The 18,571-nt window shown below is 42.2% G+C and overlaps 1 protein-coding gene across 2 annotated transcripts in view; it reads right to left on the bottom strand.

Moving 5' to 3' along the window:
• Window positions 1-18,571, bottom strand: part of PAN3 (PAN3 poly(A) specific ribonuclease subunit homolog (S. cerevisiae)) — a 115,690-nt gene that overhangs the window by 58,335 nt on the left and 38,784 nt on the right. For both annotated transcript variants that reach the window (XM_006831941.1, XM_006831940.1), the window contains one exon: window positions 7,480-7,624. In XM_006831941.1, the coding sequence (XP_006832004.1) occupies window positions 7,480-7,624 (145 nt within the window). The remainder of the gene's footprint in view (window positions 1-7,479; window positions 7,625-18,571) is intronic.

Here is an 18,571-nt window from a genome sequence, read left to right as displayed (position 1 = left end):
CAACATAATATGGAAAGCTTTAATATTTTTTAGCAAAAAGGCTAAAGTATTACTTGCTCTTTTTCTTCTCCCATCTACCTTACAAAAGCCAAAACAATAAATTAAGAAAATCAACCTTCTTTATCCATCCATCTGGCACCACCCATTGCTAAGCATTTGGGTGGGGGGATGGGGGGGATGTCTAAGAACATAGGGTTTTTGTTTTGTTTTTTGGTTTATTTTTTCAAAACAAAAATTATATAAGATTGGCAATAAACTAATACAGTAATCTAATAATGTTCACTTGGGTAAAATTGGATGTTCCTTCCCAAGCCAAGCATCTGAGATTTGCCGTAACAATTCCTCATTAGACTATCACACGTCATCAGAAATCTCGGTGTCGTTTTCATCTTGAAGGAAGGAATATTTTGGAGAAGCCGAAAGTCACATAGGGCTCTTTCTAATTTATAAATCACTAGAGGCACTTTCCCGCTCCCAAGTATCCACACACAATTAAGCAGAAAAGAGATGATTCCGTTCCCAAGTGACACGCCTGCACAGCGCACTAACAGAACACCGCTCCTAAAACCACTTCCCTACATTCCTTCACTTCAAGTACACCACTCCCAACGGGGGCTCATAGGAAAAAGAGCAGCCAGCCATTGTCATGATAACGTTATTTCGTGTGGTTGAAAAATTAAAGCCTAGACTATGAATTTCATACTTTGTCATGTAAACATTTTTAAACGTCTATTAAAAATGCTTGTGGAACACAAAAGCTATTGGAAACATGTGCCTATAGGTGCTGCATTGCTTTAAATGGGTCTCATTATGACACACTCTGGAAAGAAACTGGCTAAGGATGTATTAAATGACAGCTCTTAATTTGGGGGAAGTTTGAATCTCTTACAAGCTATAAGGGGGGTGGGGAATGCATCATTTACAAACAACAGCAGAAGAGGCCTATAATTTTAGGAGGTTCTCAAAGATGATTTTAAAAGCCTTTTGTATCTAAATAGCTATAAACAAATTCAAATAACCTCTGCATAAAAGGTTACTTCATGCTCTGAAAGTTTTCAGATAAAAACAGGATTTTTTTTTTAAAGTACCAAAGTTTTAAAAAGGAAGTGGTTCACTTGGGACCTATCTGTGGCTGCCTTTGTTCCTTACAATTTTTAAGGACAGTCAAAATCTTAATATGTACTCAACTCTGCTCAAATGTTTTTCACACTTTTGGTCAAAATATATATTTAGATATGCATTCCCTGTACAAGAAAAAAAAAAAAAAGGCATGACTCTTGTTTACAAAGGAGTGCCAAAATGAGTTTATATTGTTTAGAAAGACAGCAACTTGGTACTTCATTGAGGGCAAGCAGACATCTTCTAGAATAGAAAACAAAAGTAAAGATGAAAGAAGATTCTGGAGAGTCAAACATCACCAATGAGTTATACCTGTAGCAGGTAAGCAACACAGAAGCCAAATAAAACCAAAAGCAAGGTCGTTAAACAAGCTCTCTGACTGGATTCATTCTGTAACTTTACATTGGAATCCCTTCAAGAACCTTTCCTAGATCTTGAGAAAAAAGTGACTATTTGGGTAAGTGATAGAAGACATGGAAGGGATCTTTCAAAATAAAAAGTTGGTTGTTTTTTTTTAAAAGTCTCTTCTGGTCATGTCATTTTATACTATTTTAGAAAAATACACTGTTTTTCAAAAGTAAGGCAGATTTAATTGTTTTCTTTGCTCATCTCCAGAAAATATTAAGTCATTAACTACAAGGAGAAAACTAGGAAGAGAGAAAGAGTAAGTATAAAACCATCATTCTAATGTTTTGGGGGAAATAGTTGGCTGTTGTGTGAATGAACAATTCTGAAATCATCCTTAAGAAGGATACAGAAATATGTTTCAGATGACATCACTGACCTATTCCCAATGAGTACAGAGAGAAACTATTATCCTTAACAGCACAGTGAGCAGACCACTGGAGGAGAGGACGGTACAGCATGGCGAAGAGACCTCTACTGCATTCGCTTTCACAGTACTGATTCTCACTCTAAATCTAAGGACAACACTCAAGTAGGACCACTGAAATATCCACCAACCCACAAGTTACTAGATATTGGAAACCTTTTAGAACTATTAAAGCATTCGTGAATTTTAAAAAACTAAACATCTTCATGATCTTAAAATTCCCTTTAAATTCTATATACCAGGGGGCTCCAATGAGTTTGTGAGAAAATACAATGAAAAGTTAATGGAATTTTCCCATAAACTTTCTGAAGCCCTCTTGTACTAAAAAAAAAATTTTTTTTTTTTTAAATGGCAAGTTTCCCAAAGGATGAAATATCTAAAAAGCCTGTGCAGAGAAAACTACAAAACACTACAGGAAACCAAAAGAGATTTACAACCATGGAAGAATATACCGTGCTCCCAAATAGAAAGACTTTAACACTGTGAAAATGCCACAGGTACCCACATGCATAACGCAATCCCTAGCCAGATTCCAACAACTTTCTTTAACAAGATGGAAAAAAATGATCACAAACTTTATATGGAAGGAAACAGGCCTCGGATAAGCAAAGCAGTGCTTTAGAACAAATTTAGAGGCCTCTCACTCTCTGATTTCAAAATTTACTACACAGCCACAGCAGCCAAACAGCCTGGTATTGGTCCAGTAAAAGATACACAGATCAATGGAACAGAATTGAGAATCCAGAAGTGAATCCATTCACAGATAGTGAAATGTTCTTGGAAAAGGGCTAACATACATTAAATGAGGACGAGACAGTCTCGTACAACAAATGGTGTTAGCAAAATTGGAAACTGATTTCCAAAAGAATGAAACAAGACGAGTTAAGACAAAAACTAACTCAACATGGATTAAAGATCTAAGTGTAAATCCCAGATCATCAATGAAAAGATAGGGACAAACTTAATGGCTCAAATATTTGGCACACATAGACTATCAAACACCGCAAAAAACAAAAAAAAAACAACAAAAACCGCACAAACAATAGAAGACAAAATAGGTAACTGAGACATACTAGAAATTAGAAAATTATGTGCATCAAAAGATTTCACCAAAAGAGTGTGGCACTGTGAGTTAATGCACTGGACTGCAAGGTTGCTTTGAACCAGAAGGTCAGCGGTTCAAGCTCACTAGCCGCTCCTCAGAAACCCTACACAGGGTTGCTATGAGTTGGAACCAATTCAATGGCACTTACCAGGAGCAGCAGCTACATCTCTATGAGAAAAAGACAAATAACACAATTTCAAAATGGGCACAGCACACAAACAGACACTTCACACCAAGGAAGCCATTCAGGAAGCCAACAAACATATGAATAAATGTTCGCGATCATTAGCCTTTGGTGGTGGTGGTTATGTGCCGTGGAGTGGGTTTCCAAGGCTGTAAATCTTTATAGGAGCAGAAAGCCTCATCTTTCTCCCACGGAACAGCTGGTAGTTTCCAACTGCTGACCTTGTGATTCGCAGCCCAATTCGTAACCACTACGGTATGCAAATCAAAACAACGAGATACCATCCCTCACCAGCAGTAACAGCGAAGTTCAGAAAAACAGAGGAGAATAAATATTGGCGAGGATGTGGTGAGACTGGGACCTGTGGACATTGCTGGTGGGTAAGTAAAATGATTCAACCAGTCTGGAAAACAGTATGGTGCTGCCTTAGAAAGTTAGAAATAGAAATACTTTATGATCCAGCAATTCCTCTACTTGGTATATATCCACAAAAAAATACTATGTTTATCTCAGCACTATTCATAATAGCAAAAAGATGGAGACAGCCTAAGTAAGGTGCCCATCAATGGAAGAACGGATACATAAACTTTGGTACATACACACAATGGAATAGTATGCTACCTTGAAGAACAACAAGGAAGCTGCAAAACACCTTACAACATGGATGAACCTTGAGGTCATAATGCTAAGTAAAATTAGCCAGGCACACAAGGACAAGTATTGCATAAGACCGCTATTGTAAAAGCTTAAGAAAAGCTTTCTAATCAAAAAGAAAAATTATTTGGTGCTTCTCAGAAGTGGGAGGCAGGGGTCAGTAATTCACAGGTTAGGAGGTAAACACATGACAGCTCAGGTGACGGGGGGAGCAGATGAACAAGGAAGACGGGCGGACTTAGGGATGTCTGCATGGGCTCAGTGGGACAGAGGTAAATAGTGATCGATGCATAACCTTTGAACAACAGAACTCTGGGACACAGGGACCCAGAAAGAGTCGGAATGGGTAATGAAAGGGAAATAATGGGAAGAGGCTTGACTGTCTTGTGGATATTGGTTTCCCCTGCTTACTACTGTGAAATAGACATGTAAGTGGGATAGAAAGGGGTATTGGGAAACAGGATCACAGAGAGCTTATAAACTTCAGCCTATAACTGACTGGATTAGCTAAAAGTGCCTGGGAAAACAGGCTTTTCGTTAAGCCTTTGTGTAGCATAGGCCTTAGGTGGGATCCTGAGCCCCACCCAGAACCTTCTGAGGTGGGATACTCCCTCCTGAAAAGCCACGCAGAGCAACCCGGAACGCTAGAGGAATAGGAGATACTTTTTGAAAGAAAGACCAGCAGAAACACAGCAGACTGTTGGACTGGCAGAATAGCCAGTAAGCTGTTTGCCTTGGAGCCAACAAGGCAAGAGAAGTCAGCCCACCAGGTAATCCCTCCTCCCTGTAAGGTTGAAACTCAAAGGAAATACATAAGCAGTCTTGTATGCTCACTGGTGACCGTCCCGAGTGGAAGTGGGGGAAATGCAGCAATGAAGATGGGCTGAGTTTGGCCATGTTCCATAGACACCCATTGACCTTGAGGTGAGAGAGAGCAGCACAAGAGCTGATGGGTCTGAAGTTTAGAGAGGATGTGTGAACTTGGAAGTCCATGGACACTGGCCTCGGAGAGTGAAGTGACCTGAAGTCGGGGGAAGTGACCTGAAGTCGGGGGAAGTGTGCAAGGACTCCCAAACTTGCAGACAGTACCCATTTGACCTAGCTTAGATGGTTAGTAACCAGAACTCAACCAGATGAAGATAAATGAGTTTGATACTGTGAGCAAGCGTAAATTGCTACAATTTGATGAACTGGATCTTTGCTTTATGGATATAGTTGCTCGAAATTCTAAATAAGGGAAGGATTCTTCATATCAAGGATCAAGTTTGTCTCCTCAATACACTGGATTGATAGAGACAGGCAACTTAGATATTGGCAATGGGGGAGGGGGGGGCGGCTACAAAGGCACAAAGTGGTTGGTTTACAAGCTTTCACGAGTGTGCTTAGCTTAAGAACAAGTGGGGTAAGGCAGCATCCCACAAAAAAGTTTTTCTCTTTTCCAGATGGGTCTGGTGAAAGGGGAGAATGAGGATTTTATGATTTGATTTTGTATAATTGTTATCAGAACTAATTGTGATGGTCACAACTTGTATAAGTAGAAGATGTACGTAACTAAAAGGGTGGAGTAGTTCATCTTCCATTTCAGGAAGAGAGGGCCCTAGGACCAGCAAGAAGAAAGCACATGAGCAGAGTGAGGGGTCCTAACCCACAAAGTAGTGACAGCAGAGGCGAAGGCATAGACAGAGGACTCTAGCCCCGTGGACTTTTCTCAAGGCTGCATGCCCAGCGGCCAGGAGGCTGGCTTGCAAGCAAGCTGTGCCCTTTGGAAATTTCAATGAATTAATCTATTTTCTGTTTTGCATGTGTACATCAAGAAAAAAAGGGAATAGACGTAAATACCTTGACTGATGGTACATGGAGGGGATTATAAAAAAAGGGAAGCCTGAGCCTGTCTATTCAAGTTCTCTGAACAGAGTATCTCCCACTACAAATCATTTCAAACAAGGGAGGATGGGCTGCTAGGCCAAAATAAATTGGTACCATATGGACCTTACTTTACTGTGGGTGCTCTGTAAATAAACATGTAAGTACTTTTTCACATAAAACTCACCCACACAAATAGCATGCACCTACGCATAACACACACAGCTCCCAGGAAACTGATGTGTGTGCATTGACACGCACGCTAGCTGTAGGAAGGACCGTGTGTATCAGGAAAGCTATACAGGGCTCAGAAGTCTGGACATTACCCTCCAGGACATGTTAGATGTATGGCTGATATGTGGCTACTACTGACATCACCCAGGTGAGTACCTTTCAAGAGAGGCTGTTAAATTCTGACACTGCTCAGAAGGGGAAATGTACACGAATTTGAAACGGAACCTGAAAAGAGTCAAACTACAAGAAAAGGTAGGTGTGGGCTCAGGGGAGGGAGGCTCCGAGGACACGTGATCCTTCAGCTGTGAAGTGGAAGCCCTGTCCATGTTATCATCCTCCATCTTCTTCCTAAGGTGGCCCTGGATGGAGTTAGCACCGTCCACTCCAGCTTACTCATTTGAGCCCCGGAGACAGCCGTACCTACTGTATTTTCTACTCAAATAGTGTGGAGCCTGCCTTCTGCTGCATTTGTTTCCCAACCACGTCCTCCCCGACTCAGGTCTTTTCCTACACTTGCTTGGCAAACCAAGGCAGGCACACAAGCATGCCCTAGGTCCAGGCCTAAAGCTTGTCACGTTCTTTTCCCGTGTGTGGTATTTGTTTTGTTTCTGTTTCTCGAAACAGCCAAAGACCGAGTACTGGCTCTCTAGTACAGGTTCCAGAAACGTAAACTGTGTGCGCAGCCCAGCTAGTTTACAACCTGCTTGGCACTGAATCTGGATTCAACTCGGCTTTACATAACTTACCTTTCTATACCAGATACATGGCAATGGGGGTGGGGAACGCAAATTTCCCAGGAAATTTTTAGGATTTTTCTATTAAAACAAGGTGTGTGTTGTGGAGCAGAATAAAAAATTTGCCAGAGTTTTTAAGAAGAAAGAGAGGACTTTTTCCAAGGACTCAATCATCTCTCAAAAGGTCACTGTGAACTATGTCTTGGGTCCCCTGGAGTAAGTGCATTTGCTCATGTGCTTCTGCAATGAGGAGTCACCCTGAGAACTGTGACTGGGGAGGACTGCTTCCCCACAGACTGACCTCTACTGCTTTGTACTTCTTGACCTGTAGTACTCACAGCTACAGAGCAGCACATTAATGACGTGCACGGTGGCGTCTTACATGACTCTTCTAGAATTTAACGCTGAGGAAAGGTGGGCTCGGGATTTTGGATGCCTTCCCCGATGTTTCTGTTCAACACAGCACTGTCCCAGGTGTTAGGAAAGGGGAACACCAGTTTCCAGAGTAGTTTGTGTCCCCCACAATAAGCATTTTCCACTTTAAATTTACCTTTGTGCGTTTAATGTTCCTTACGTGTTAACGTTCCCACATACTGAAATTTTGCTTTAGGTTTTTTAGCACCTAAAATCCATCATGTGTTCAGAATGGGAATCGTTCAGGTGGACAGTGTCGTAACTGTGCTAAATTAAAACAAGTGTGATGGTGCTTACAGGTTTGGGATCTGAACTCACTGGAACCAGGTACTCCACTTACCTGGTGCTAATCCAGCGGTGGCGGGGCTTCCCAGGGCTGGGTGAGAGACTTGAGAAAACGCAGACATACTGGACTGGGACACGTTACTCAGCGTGGAGGTCGATCCTCCTTTAGGAATAAACTCGCTGGCAGTAGGATTTGGTGTCTATTTAAAAATCAAATATAGCAAGTTAACACACTTTCAAGTCTAGAGACAGACATCTGACTCTACTAGGTATCACTCCACAGCACTTCCTTCATGGCACACATCTGAGCTCTAGATTTCATGAAAAGCTTTACAAGCAGTTTGGTTTTCTGGGGTACGGTATTCAATTTCTGGCAGAAAAACAGATCATCAAATTTGAGGACTTCAATCACTTCATTTGCAGAATTTGCACCCCAGAGGCAGGTAAAATGTGCCCTTAATTTCAAGTAGGAATTCTAGCAACCATCCCAATGAACCTAGTTTAGAGAACCAGGAGGTTGAGGTGACCTCAAAACTGAGCAACAAGTTTCAAACTCAGTATGTTGAAACCACTTGTACCAGGTAAAGGCCACGCCTTTATTCCCAAGGGCATCACTTCCCTTTCTTTACAAACAGTTATCACACACACACACACACACACCCCATAATAAGGTGCCATGTACTTAAGTAACAGAGGAATGGCAAGAGAAACACATAAAAACAAGACAAACCTAGGAGGAATCAAGACAGAAGAAAAACAAAACAGAGTCCCCAGCCCCTGCCTGCACTGTTTCATGCCACTGTTACTGATGAGTTTGCTCTAAGACGATAATGGAATGTGTTTTTCTTTCCGAGTTGGACTATGCCGTAAGGTTTTCTTATGTTCAGGCTGCACAGATGTCTGGCCTGAAAATCTACTAGAACATCTTAAGACTGTGTATCAGAATTTTATAACAGCCGGTGTTTCATTCAAGTGGAACTGCTGTACATCCTTAATATTTTTCTGAACAGCAGACCATTTTAATTCTACATGCCAAGGTATAATAAAGACTCAATTAAAGTTAATAACATTAACATCATTTAAACTCAGCTTCCATGAGGGAAACAAGGAGAAATCATGGAAAGAGATCATTTAGTGTATTCTAAGTCCAGCCTGTATTTTATGTGTACATATGAACAAGGCTTGAAACATACTATCATCATCATTAAGGAATTCAATCACTTAGATGTCATTTTAAAACTGATCACTAGGATGAAAAAGAAGCACTTCCCATGACAGACAGAAGGAAGATCGGCTAATTACCATGCAGCCCGAGGACAACTTCCCCATTTGATTGAGACACAGTAAACTGCCAAGTTAGAGTTCAAAATATTAGGCTGGGAAGGTGGCAAGTTGGCAGGCTAACCTATTTTTAACTCTGCAACAATGGATCTTACTAGTTATGAGGCAGCTACAGTAACTGAAGTGGTAAAATACAAAACACCTGTTAGGTCCGGGCTTACTGAAAATACACTGGCTCTAAACAAGGAATCTCTCTAGAGTCGAATCTAAAACATGAAATTCTGAAAAATATAAATCAAGACAAGGCTAACATATTTCCAGGGACTTGCCTAGACGAGGGCACGGTCTTTAAACACAGGGCCACCTCTGATATTTCAGCGCGGAAAGCTAGCCTGTGCATCTTACTGATTTAACAATCCCTTGTTACTACAGAACACAGGGCTACTGATAGGATCCCAGCTGCTTCTGAGGTAAGCCAGGGCACCAGCTACCCCTGAATCCAGCTGAGAAGAACAGAGTCCAGACAAAAGCAATCAGGGTCCTGGGACAGTGAAATCAGACAAGGACAACCGTACCTGAAGATGGCCATTTTTGCAGTAGATTCTTGAGAAAGAGCTCTGATTCCGTTTCCATTTCATTTACACCCTACTAGGCACAGTCACCAAAGGAGTGCTGGTAGTGTAGTGGTTACGAATTGGGCTGCAAACCACAAGGTCAGCCGTTCGAAACTACCAGCTGTTCCGTGGAAGAAAGATGAGGCTTTCTGCTCCCGTAAAGATTTACAGCCTCGGAAACCCTGTGCAGGGTCACTATGGGTCGGAACCGACTCCACGGCACATAACAGCAACAGGCACAGTGACCAGGAGTCCTGCTGTGGTTCTGTGGGATAAGCACTCGACTGCTAGGTCATTCTGACCCACGAGGCTGGTGGTTCAGACTTACCGCCCACTTCTTGGAAACCCTATACAGGGTCGCTAGGAGTCTGAACAGACACCATAGCACGTAATGACCAGCAGACCATCGGATTTCGAAACGGAGTTTCTGTAACTTAAATCTATTTTAAATGAATTTCACAGCCTAATTTCAAGACACCTGATAAAGGATGAAGAGGAAGCCCAGACTACCCTCCCCAACAAATCAAACATAAAATGTCAAATTAAAAAGAGCATTCACACTGGTTTTAACTATAATAGAAGCTACGCACATCAGTGTAACTAAGCTGACAAACTCAATTGTAATTTTTAAAAAGGAAAGTAACCACAGGCACCCCAAACCCTCCAGAGCAGGTTACTTCAATTTCCAAAGAGAAATAAGAAATCCTGGTGTGGCACTTACGGATGGGCACTGGCCTGCTAACCACAAGGTCGGCAGTTCAAACCCACCAGCTGCTCCTTGGGAAACCCTAGACAGGGTTGCTGTGAGTCAGAACCAACTCCAGGGCACTTAGCAACAAGGGGAAATGTGGGCCTAACATCCTCCTCCCTCCTCTTTGTCCCGATTTCAGGTGGGCGTGTCCACTCCCTGGAGTGGGTGGTTTGGGAATCAGGACTCGGTTCTGGTTTGTTTTGGTTTTTAGCTGTATTTGGGATGCGAGAAAAGGTAAAAGGATCTAAATGGCAAAGGAGTCACTTGTAAAGCAAGGGGAGTCCAGGGGCAGGCAAGAAGAGCTCTCGGGACACAGAGCAGGGATTCCGTGCAGTCCAAGACGACCAACTACCAGACAGACAAGGCTTAGTCACAATGGAAAAGTAAGACTTCACCTAGGGCACGCTCTTCAAGATAAAATCTTTACAATAATAGCTGCACTAAATTGGACATTTCTATGTATTAAGGAGCTTCCAAAAGTTTGTAGAAAAATTTCATTATCTTCCCATTCTACTTTCCCACAAAGTTTTTGAAGCCTCCCTTGAATGCAAATTCTTAAAATCACTTTAAGAAGGGTTCTTGGTATGGCCCTGTAGAATAAGCACTAGACTGCTGCTAGCCACAAGGTTGGTGGTTCAAACCCACCATTTGCTCCTCAGAAAACCTGTGCCGGGTGGCTGTGAGTCAGAACTGACTCGATGGCACTCAACAACATGAATATGAATATATACACACATACATACACACACACTGTTGTTAAGTGCCGTCAAGCCAGGGCTGGTGAGTTTGAAACACTGACAGTCCAGTGATATATATATATATATATATATATATATATATATATATGTGTGTGTGTGTGTGTGTGTGTATGTGCATATATGTATATATGTGTGTATATATGTATATACATACACACACATATATATACACACACATATATATATATACACACACACAAATAAAGTGTGCACTTTTATCATGTTCATCATTTTTGCAAGAGAAGGCAAAACTGGTAACTAGAACTAATATGACATTAACATGACGCATTTGTTCATAAGACAGTAAACGTTCTTTCAGCTTTGGGAGGCAACGTCTTTATGTAGAAAAAAGCTTTAAAAGTTGTATTGTCTCCCTTCAAAAAACTAAATCAGAGAAAAGACTGAAGAAAAGACGGGGGTGGGGGGAATGTATCCATTTCACTATCCTTGCCCTATGACTAAAGTTATCCTAATAGTTGTTCTATTTAATTTGCTTTTTACAAAAATAAAACAAATGTTCGTTTCTATTCACAATCTAAACCCTAACTTTCATTCATATTTTAAACTGCTCTAAGTGAACTTTAAAAGTCAAAATAATAGTCACATTCATTTACCAACAAAAATCTTAAAAGTTTTATGTTCTTATGCACTGAATTTGCACTGCAATTATCATACAACACCCGGGCTTTTGATATACCAAATTCTTCCAACTGATAGCATCTCCAACATTTGGATACGATACTCACCTACCCCTTCTCAACACAAAACTGAATCCAACTCTTTACATTAAAAAAAATATTGCTGTTGAGACGAGGATGTGGAGAGATGGAGTAGCTGGGGGCTCTAGACTCAGGGAGGGAGAGGACTGTGTGCTGGCGGCTGGGGGCGAGCAGGCGTGCAGAGTGTGCCCTTTGGTTGTTTGAATGCTTGTATATTTCTGAGTGCTTCAGTGTACATTCAAAACAAACAACAAAGGGAATGGAAGCAAATGCTGTTGAACGATGCTACATGGAGGGGGCAGTAGTCATTGCAGTGAGTATGATGGGATGAGAGTAAGGCTGATGTTCTCCCATGTAAACCATCACTCACTTCACAATAAACACTTTTTAAAAAGCACTGCTGTTGTGGTTGAAATTACAATTATGTTTCCAACAAGGCCAATAACTGATGTTTCAATACAGGCATCCCACCCAACCTAAATGAAAGAATCTTTCCAATCTACAAATGACTGATACAGGTTTCTTAAAACAACTAATTTTCTGATGAGGTTTCCAACTAAGGTTTAGAAAACTGTACGCGTTTCTATCTTCATGAAGTGGGAACACAGTGACTCCATATAAGCACTGGACTTCCAATCACAAAGTTCGTGGATTGAGCCTATCAGCTCTCTGAGGGGGAAAGATGAAGTTTTCTGCTCCCATGAAGATTTCAAGACTCGGAAACATATACAGGGTTGTTCTGAGTCAGACCGGCCTCCACAGCGCTTAACAACAGCGTCAACAGCAATGTTCCGTATGAAGGTGTCATGGTGTTTGTTGTAGAAATGAAGCGGAAAATCATGTACCTCTGTGACTCTCTCGTCTGCAGAATTTGGGCGGTCATTTAGCATTCTGACTGGGCTATTTCTGCATCTGATGTTTCCATCTGACATTATTTTGAATATTGTAGTTACGTGCCATCGAGACGATTCCCACTCAGTGACCCTGCATAAGGTTTTCCAAGGCGCAGCTGAGCGTTTGAACTAACAACCTGGAGGTTCCAGCCGATCTTGCGGTCCAGTACTTACCCTACAGTACCACACCAGACTCCATATTTTTAAGTTATAATCCCATGATAATAAAAAACTTGTAATATTTTTTAATGGCTATATAACTCATTTACTTTTGCTTCAGTTTTTGGACCTGTAAGGTTTTTCCTAAGATTTTTACCTCAACAATGAAAACAGAAAATCCCTCGGTTCAAGAAATTTTGCATTCTTTGCTTTTTCGAGGCCCCTGGGTGGTACGAATGAATTGTGCTGGACTATTGCTCTTAAAAGGAGCTCTGGTAGAGTAGTGGTTACGAATCAGGCTGCTAACCTCAAGGTCGGCAGTTAGAAACTATCAGCCGTTCCATGGGACAAAGACGAGGCTTTCTGCTCCCGCCAAGTGTCAGAAACCCAGTACAGGGTCACTGTGTGCCAGGACTGACTCAACGGCGCTTAGTGACAACCACAGAAAGTGCTCCTTTTCCATCAGAACACAGCATTAATACTCAAGTGGAACATTGTACTAAAAACAGAAAACTTGTTAGAATCACAAGAAGCTATCCATAAACTAAGGAACTAATACAGTAAGTAGGAAAAGTACATGAAAAGTTGTCACTAAACTTTTTTTTTAATTCTATAGAAAGACAGGAAGAATTAATGTTGACTGAAACTAGAACACAAAATACCTACATTTCAACTGCAAATATATCACATAGAAAAACAAAATAGTTCTAAGGTGATGGGATAAATAATTTAAGAAATTCCTGGTGTGTTGCTAAGATAAGCACTGGACTGCCAACTGCATAGTGGTTCAAACCCACCAGAAGCTCCTTGGAAACCCTACACAGGGTCACTGTGAGTTGGAGCTGAATCAGCAACATCTGGGAAGGAGCCCTGCTGGCCCAGGGGCTAAGCGCTTGGCTGTGAACGGAATGACAAGAGGTTTGAATTCCAGAGTCACTCCAGGGGAGCAAGGTGAGGCAGTCGTCTGCTTGTCTAAAACGTACAGTCTCAGAAACGAGCCCATCGGGGCCGCTCTGTTCTGTCCTCAAGGGTCACTCAGAATCAGAATCAATTGACTGATGGCAGGATGTTTCATTTTTAAGGCTAACACTTGTAATGATTATCATAAAATTTGGTTAGTTTTATTGTTTTTCTAAAAATATAGTAAACTTTTAAGACCACAAAATACTGAAGAATTGGTCTGGGCTCCTGAAAAGGAGCTTGTGCTTGCTTTCCCTGTCTTAAGGACATAAATGGTTCTCATCTTTTTCTGGTGGCACTGTAGGATAAGCAGTGGACTACTAACTGCAAGGTCAGCAGCTCATTCCCACCAGGCACCCCAAGAGAGAACACGGAGGCTGTTCCCACACAGGGTCACTATGAGTCGGAACCGACTCCATGGCCGTGGTTTGACTTTTTGGTTTCTGGATCTCTTCTCTGGGGGACACATTACCTGGTGGCATTCTTCAGCGCTTTACTGAGACATCACTGACATATGTAAAATGTGAATCATGGTGAATTTGACATCCGAGGGGGGCTTCCAAGAGTTTGTGCAACAATGGAATACAAAGGTTAACGGAGCTTTTTCCCACCACTTCGCTGAAGCCCCTTCGTACAAATCCATGAACACATCCTTCTATTCAAGAGCAGGCATATCCAAACTCCTCCAAACTGTCACCTGCCTTTCCAACTTCGCCCTCGCCCACCCGTCTCTGATCCCAGGTAAGCACAGAGGGGCACCCCGTCACTACCGACCTCTACAAGTATGTAGAAATGACTAAGTGCAGCTCGAGGTGGGAATTGGCCTTTGTTGTTGGGGGTTGGGGAAGAATTGACGTCTGTCGTCATTCCGATTGCTCCAGGCTACTGCAGTTACCAACACTTCACTGTGCTTTATGAACAGCAGCTTGGGTAAGTACCGACAGGACTCCTGTCCTCACTGCCGGCACCCCTACCCCCACCCCATATTCTCTAGAGCTAGGTCAGGACTCACGGGGATAAGAGGGCAGAACTCCAAGTTTGGGGGTTCCACACAACACCCTAACCCTGGACTTGCTGGCTTCCCCCTGCCCCGCTGGATGTCAGCCACAAGCTTGGAGGGACACACGACCCTTAAGTTTCGGAGCGCCCGGCTTCTCACTGGCCCTCTGGGCTAGTTCTTTTGAGACGATACACTGAACAATTCACAGAATTCACAGAGTACGCTACACCTACCGTGGAGCTCTGCTAGCGTAGTGGTCACGAGTCGGGCTGCTAACCTCAAGGTCAGTAGGTAGAAACTACCAGCCGTTCCGTGGGACAAAGATGAGGCTTTCTGTTCCCATAAAGAACCCTGTACAGAGTCACTATGAGTCGGAACTGACTCCACGGCACATCACCACTATAGCTACCACTACGGATTTATGAAAGCCATAAAAAAATACTAATAAAGAGATAAAGGACAAGCAAGGACTCCTGGTGTGGCGCTGTCGGATCAGCACTGGACTGCGAATCACAAGGTCAGCAGTTCAAATGCACCAGCGGCTCCTCAGAAATCCTATACAGGGTCGCCATAAGTACAAACCAACTCTACAACATTGAACAGGACAAGCAAGGTCTGGGGGGGTTCCCAAAGCAGAGCTTCCATATCGCAAGTCCCCACCCACCCACCCATAAAGAGCAGATGAGCTTGGTAACCAAGAAGCCCTCTGCACCTTCTGTTCTCCGCACTTGCACCAGCCAGTCTCCTCAGACAAGTCAGTACCAACCTCCCAGGGGAGTCTTCTCTGCATGTCCCAAACCAAGGCACTCAAGTTACTCTAAGAATTATTTTGCTGGAGCCAAGGACAAAGACCAAGAGGCAGTTGTTCAAACAGAACAAGGGAACACTGAATGATTTAAAATTAGGAAAAGAGGTGTGCCACAGTTGTACTCTTTCAGCATACTTACTCAATCTATATGCTGAGCAAATCATCCCCAGAAGCTGGGTTATATGGGAAAAGCAAGGCATCAAGAATGGAGGAAGACTCATTAACAACCTGCAATATACAGCTGGTACATAGCTTGCTGAAAGCAAATAGGACTTAAAATACTTACTGATGAAGATCAAAGACCAAAGCTTTCAGTATTGGTTGCATCTCAGTGTAAAGAAAACAAAAATCCTCACCACTGGACCAATAACATCCACATAAATGGACGAAACACTGAAGTTGTCAAAGACTTCATTTTGCACAGATCAACCATCAACACTCATGGAAGCAGCAGTCAAGAAATCAACGACATTACTACACTAGGTAAATGTGCTGCACAAGTACTCTTATGTGTTCAAGAGCAGAGATGTCAGTTTGAGGACTAAGGTGCGCCTGACACAAATCATTGTATTTTCAAATGCCTCATATGCATGCGAAAGTTGGACAGTGAATAAGAAGACCATAGAAGAACTGATGCATTTGAGTTATGGTACTGGAGAATATTAAAAGTACCATGAACTGCTAAAAGAACAAACAGATCTGTGTTGGAAGAAGTACAGCCAGAATGCTCCTTGGAAGCCAGGATGGCCAGACTTCGTCTCACATACTTCAGCCATATTATCAGGAGGGACCAGTCCCTGGAGAAGAACATCATGTTAGGTGGAGGGTCAGCAAAAAAGAAGACGATGCCCAACTAGATGTATTAGCACAGTGACGTAGCATCGACTATGAAGTTGGCCCAGGACTGGGCAGTGTTTTGTTCTTTTGTGCATAGGGTCACTATGAGTTGGTACCAACTCCATGGCACCTAACAACAAGAAGGACAAAGACCACCTTACTTGAGGTGAAATCACGTCCTTTACACCACATCGACAGCCTACAATGTGTGCACCCTTTTCACTAGTGGCTTCTCACTTCTCACTATTGGTGCTTTGAGTACTGATGAGGAGGTCTTTGGACAGAGATTCATATGTCTTTATTACTCTCGGGGGAATTGCTAGCTGTGGAATGGCTTAGGTATAAGTTCAGGGTATATGTAACCTTTCTAAGGAACTGGGAAACTGTTTTGCAAAGTAATTGTAGCAATGTATTTGGCCACTAGGACTGTCTGAGAAATGAGTGGTGGTCCACGCAGCCACATTTGTTTCAGTCTTCTACATTTCATTTTAATATGTATGGACTCAGTGTGGTTTGAATCTGAAATTCCCAAATGACTTATTCTGTATTTCCTCTTAGGGAGCCCTGGTGGTATAGTGGGTTAAGTGTGGTTGCCAACGGTAAGGTTAGCAGTTCAAATCCACCAGCCGCTCTGCGGAGAAAAATAAAGCTATTTATTCCCGGTGAAGACTGAGTCTTGGAAACCCTGAGGCGCAGACCTACTCCTCTGTCCTGCAGATCCCTGGGGTGGCACTGTAGGATCAGCACTGGACTGTGAACCTCAAACTCAACAGTTCAAACCCACCAGCTGCTCCTCAGATATCCTATTCAGGGTCTCTGGGAGTTGGAACCAACTCAACAGCACTTGACAACAACAAACAGGATCAGTAAGAGTAGGAAAGGATTCAGTGCAAACACTATCATTCCTCCTTCAATCAAGAATCTGTTTACATCTTTCAACGATTTTTACTGTGTCTGTTTCCCAGTTAACAAATGTTGGAAATGTTGTATAGACTCTGGTTAGAAGTCCTTTGTTAAGAATATGATTTATATTTTCCCTCATTCTGTAATTTGTCTTTCTATTCTCATAACAGTATCATTCACAGAGTTAATGCTCCTGATTCTAAGTCCAGTTTAACACTTTAACTTCTCTTTTGAGTCATATTTTGTGTTGTAGCTAAGGAATAGTTGCCTAATCCAGGGTCACAGACATTTTTTCCTGTTTTCTTCTACATGGTTTAGAGTTTTAAATTTTACATTTAGGCCCAGGAATCATTTTATGTTACTTTTGTATATAGTGTGCGATATAGATCTTCATTCATGTTTTCTCCATACTGATATTCAATTCTGCCAGCACCATGTGTTGAAAGCATCCCTGACTATCCTTAGCTGCACTGTTGAAATTCAACCGGTTTTGTATCACTAGCAAACTTCTGGGCTCTCTAAGCTTTTTTACCGATTGTTTTGATTCTCTGACAATTCCAGTTTGCTGAGAATTTTCCTAAGAAATGGGTACTGAATTGTGTCAAATGCTATTTCTCCACATACTAGGATAATCACATGGTTTTAAGTCTAGTAGTATGAAAGTAGTCAAAAAGTATTGCCACATGCCGCAGAACCCTTTTGTTAAGCAAAAACATTAAAGTGTGAAGCGATTGTTTCTCAACATCTCCTCCATGTAGGTCTATAAACTTTTGAAGGTGGTGTTTCCATCTCTCTAAACTTACCTTGAAAGAATTCTGTACTTTTCAATTTGCCAGTGGCAGTCTGGGCACCCACAAGGGACTCCAATTATGGTCCTTTCAGACTGTAAAAACCCTACAGATCACTAAACCTCTAGAAGGTTCTAGGGCACAAAACCCCCCAAATCAGTTAGATCTCTATACGCCAGCAAGGAGAAATCTGAAAAGGAAATTAAGAAACTAATTCCATTTATAATAACATCTAAAAGAGCGAAATATCAAGGAATAAACTTAACCTGGAGTATGTCTGGGGACCAAAGAGAAGGTAGAATGGACAAGCTCAGGGCTGTAGGGTAAAGGGGATAACCCTTACCAACTCCGGACGACTGAGCATTTTCTTCACATTGCTGTAAAGAAAAATAAATTCCTCGCTACAACATCTTTGGCCTTTTCCTCACCAATGCAGTTTTCTATGTTCTTAATATGTCTTCATTATAAGCCCCCGTGACAGCCACGTGTCCTTCAAGAAAACCTATCAAGACAGACCCCCTCTGTCTAAACCACAGTCACCATCACTTCTGAGCTGGCCTCTCTACCTTGCAGTGATCTTTGAGGTCTTCCTGGCCTTCCTTAAAGCTTTTGATCCATCTGAAAGTGGTTGTTTTTTTTATGTGGGGCAGCATTCCAGTCAACTTGTCGCAAAGCT

This window comes from Chrysochloris asiatica, unplaced genomic scaffold (genome assembly GCF_000296735.1).
Source record: "Chrysochloris asiatica unplaced genomic scaffold, ChrAsi1.0 scaffold00005, whole genome shotgun sequence".
Taxonomy (NCBI): domain Eukaryota; kingdom Metazoa; phylum Chordata; class Mammalia; order Afrosoricida; family Chrysochloridae; genus Chrysochloris; species Chrysochloris asiatica.
This window is presented reverse-complemented; position numbering and strand designations above follow the sequence as displayed.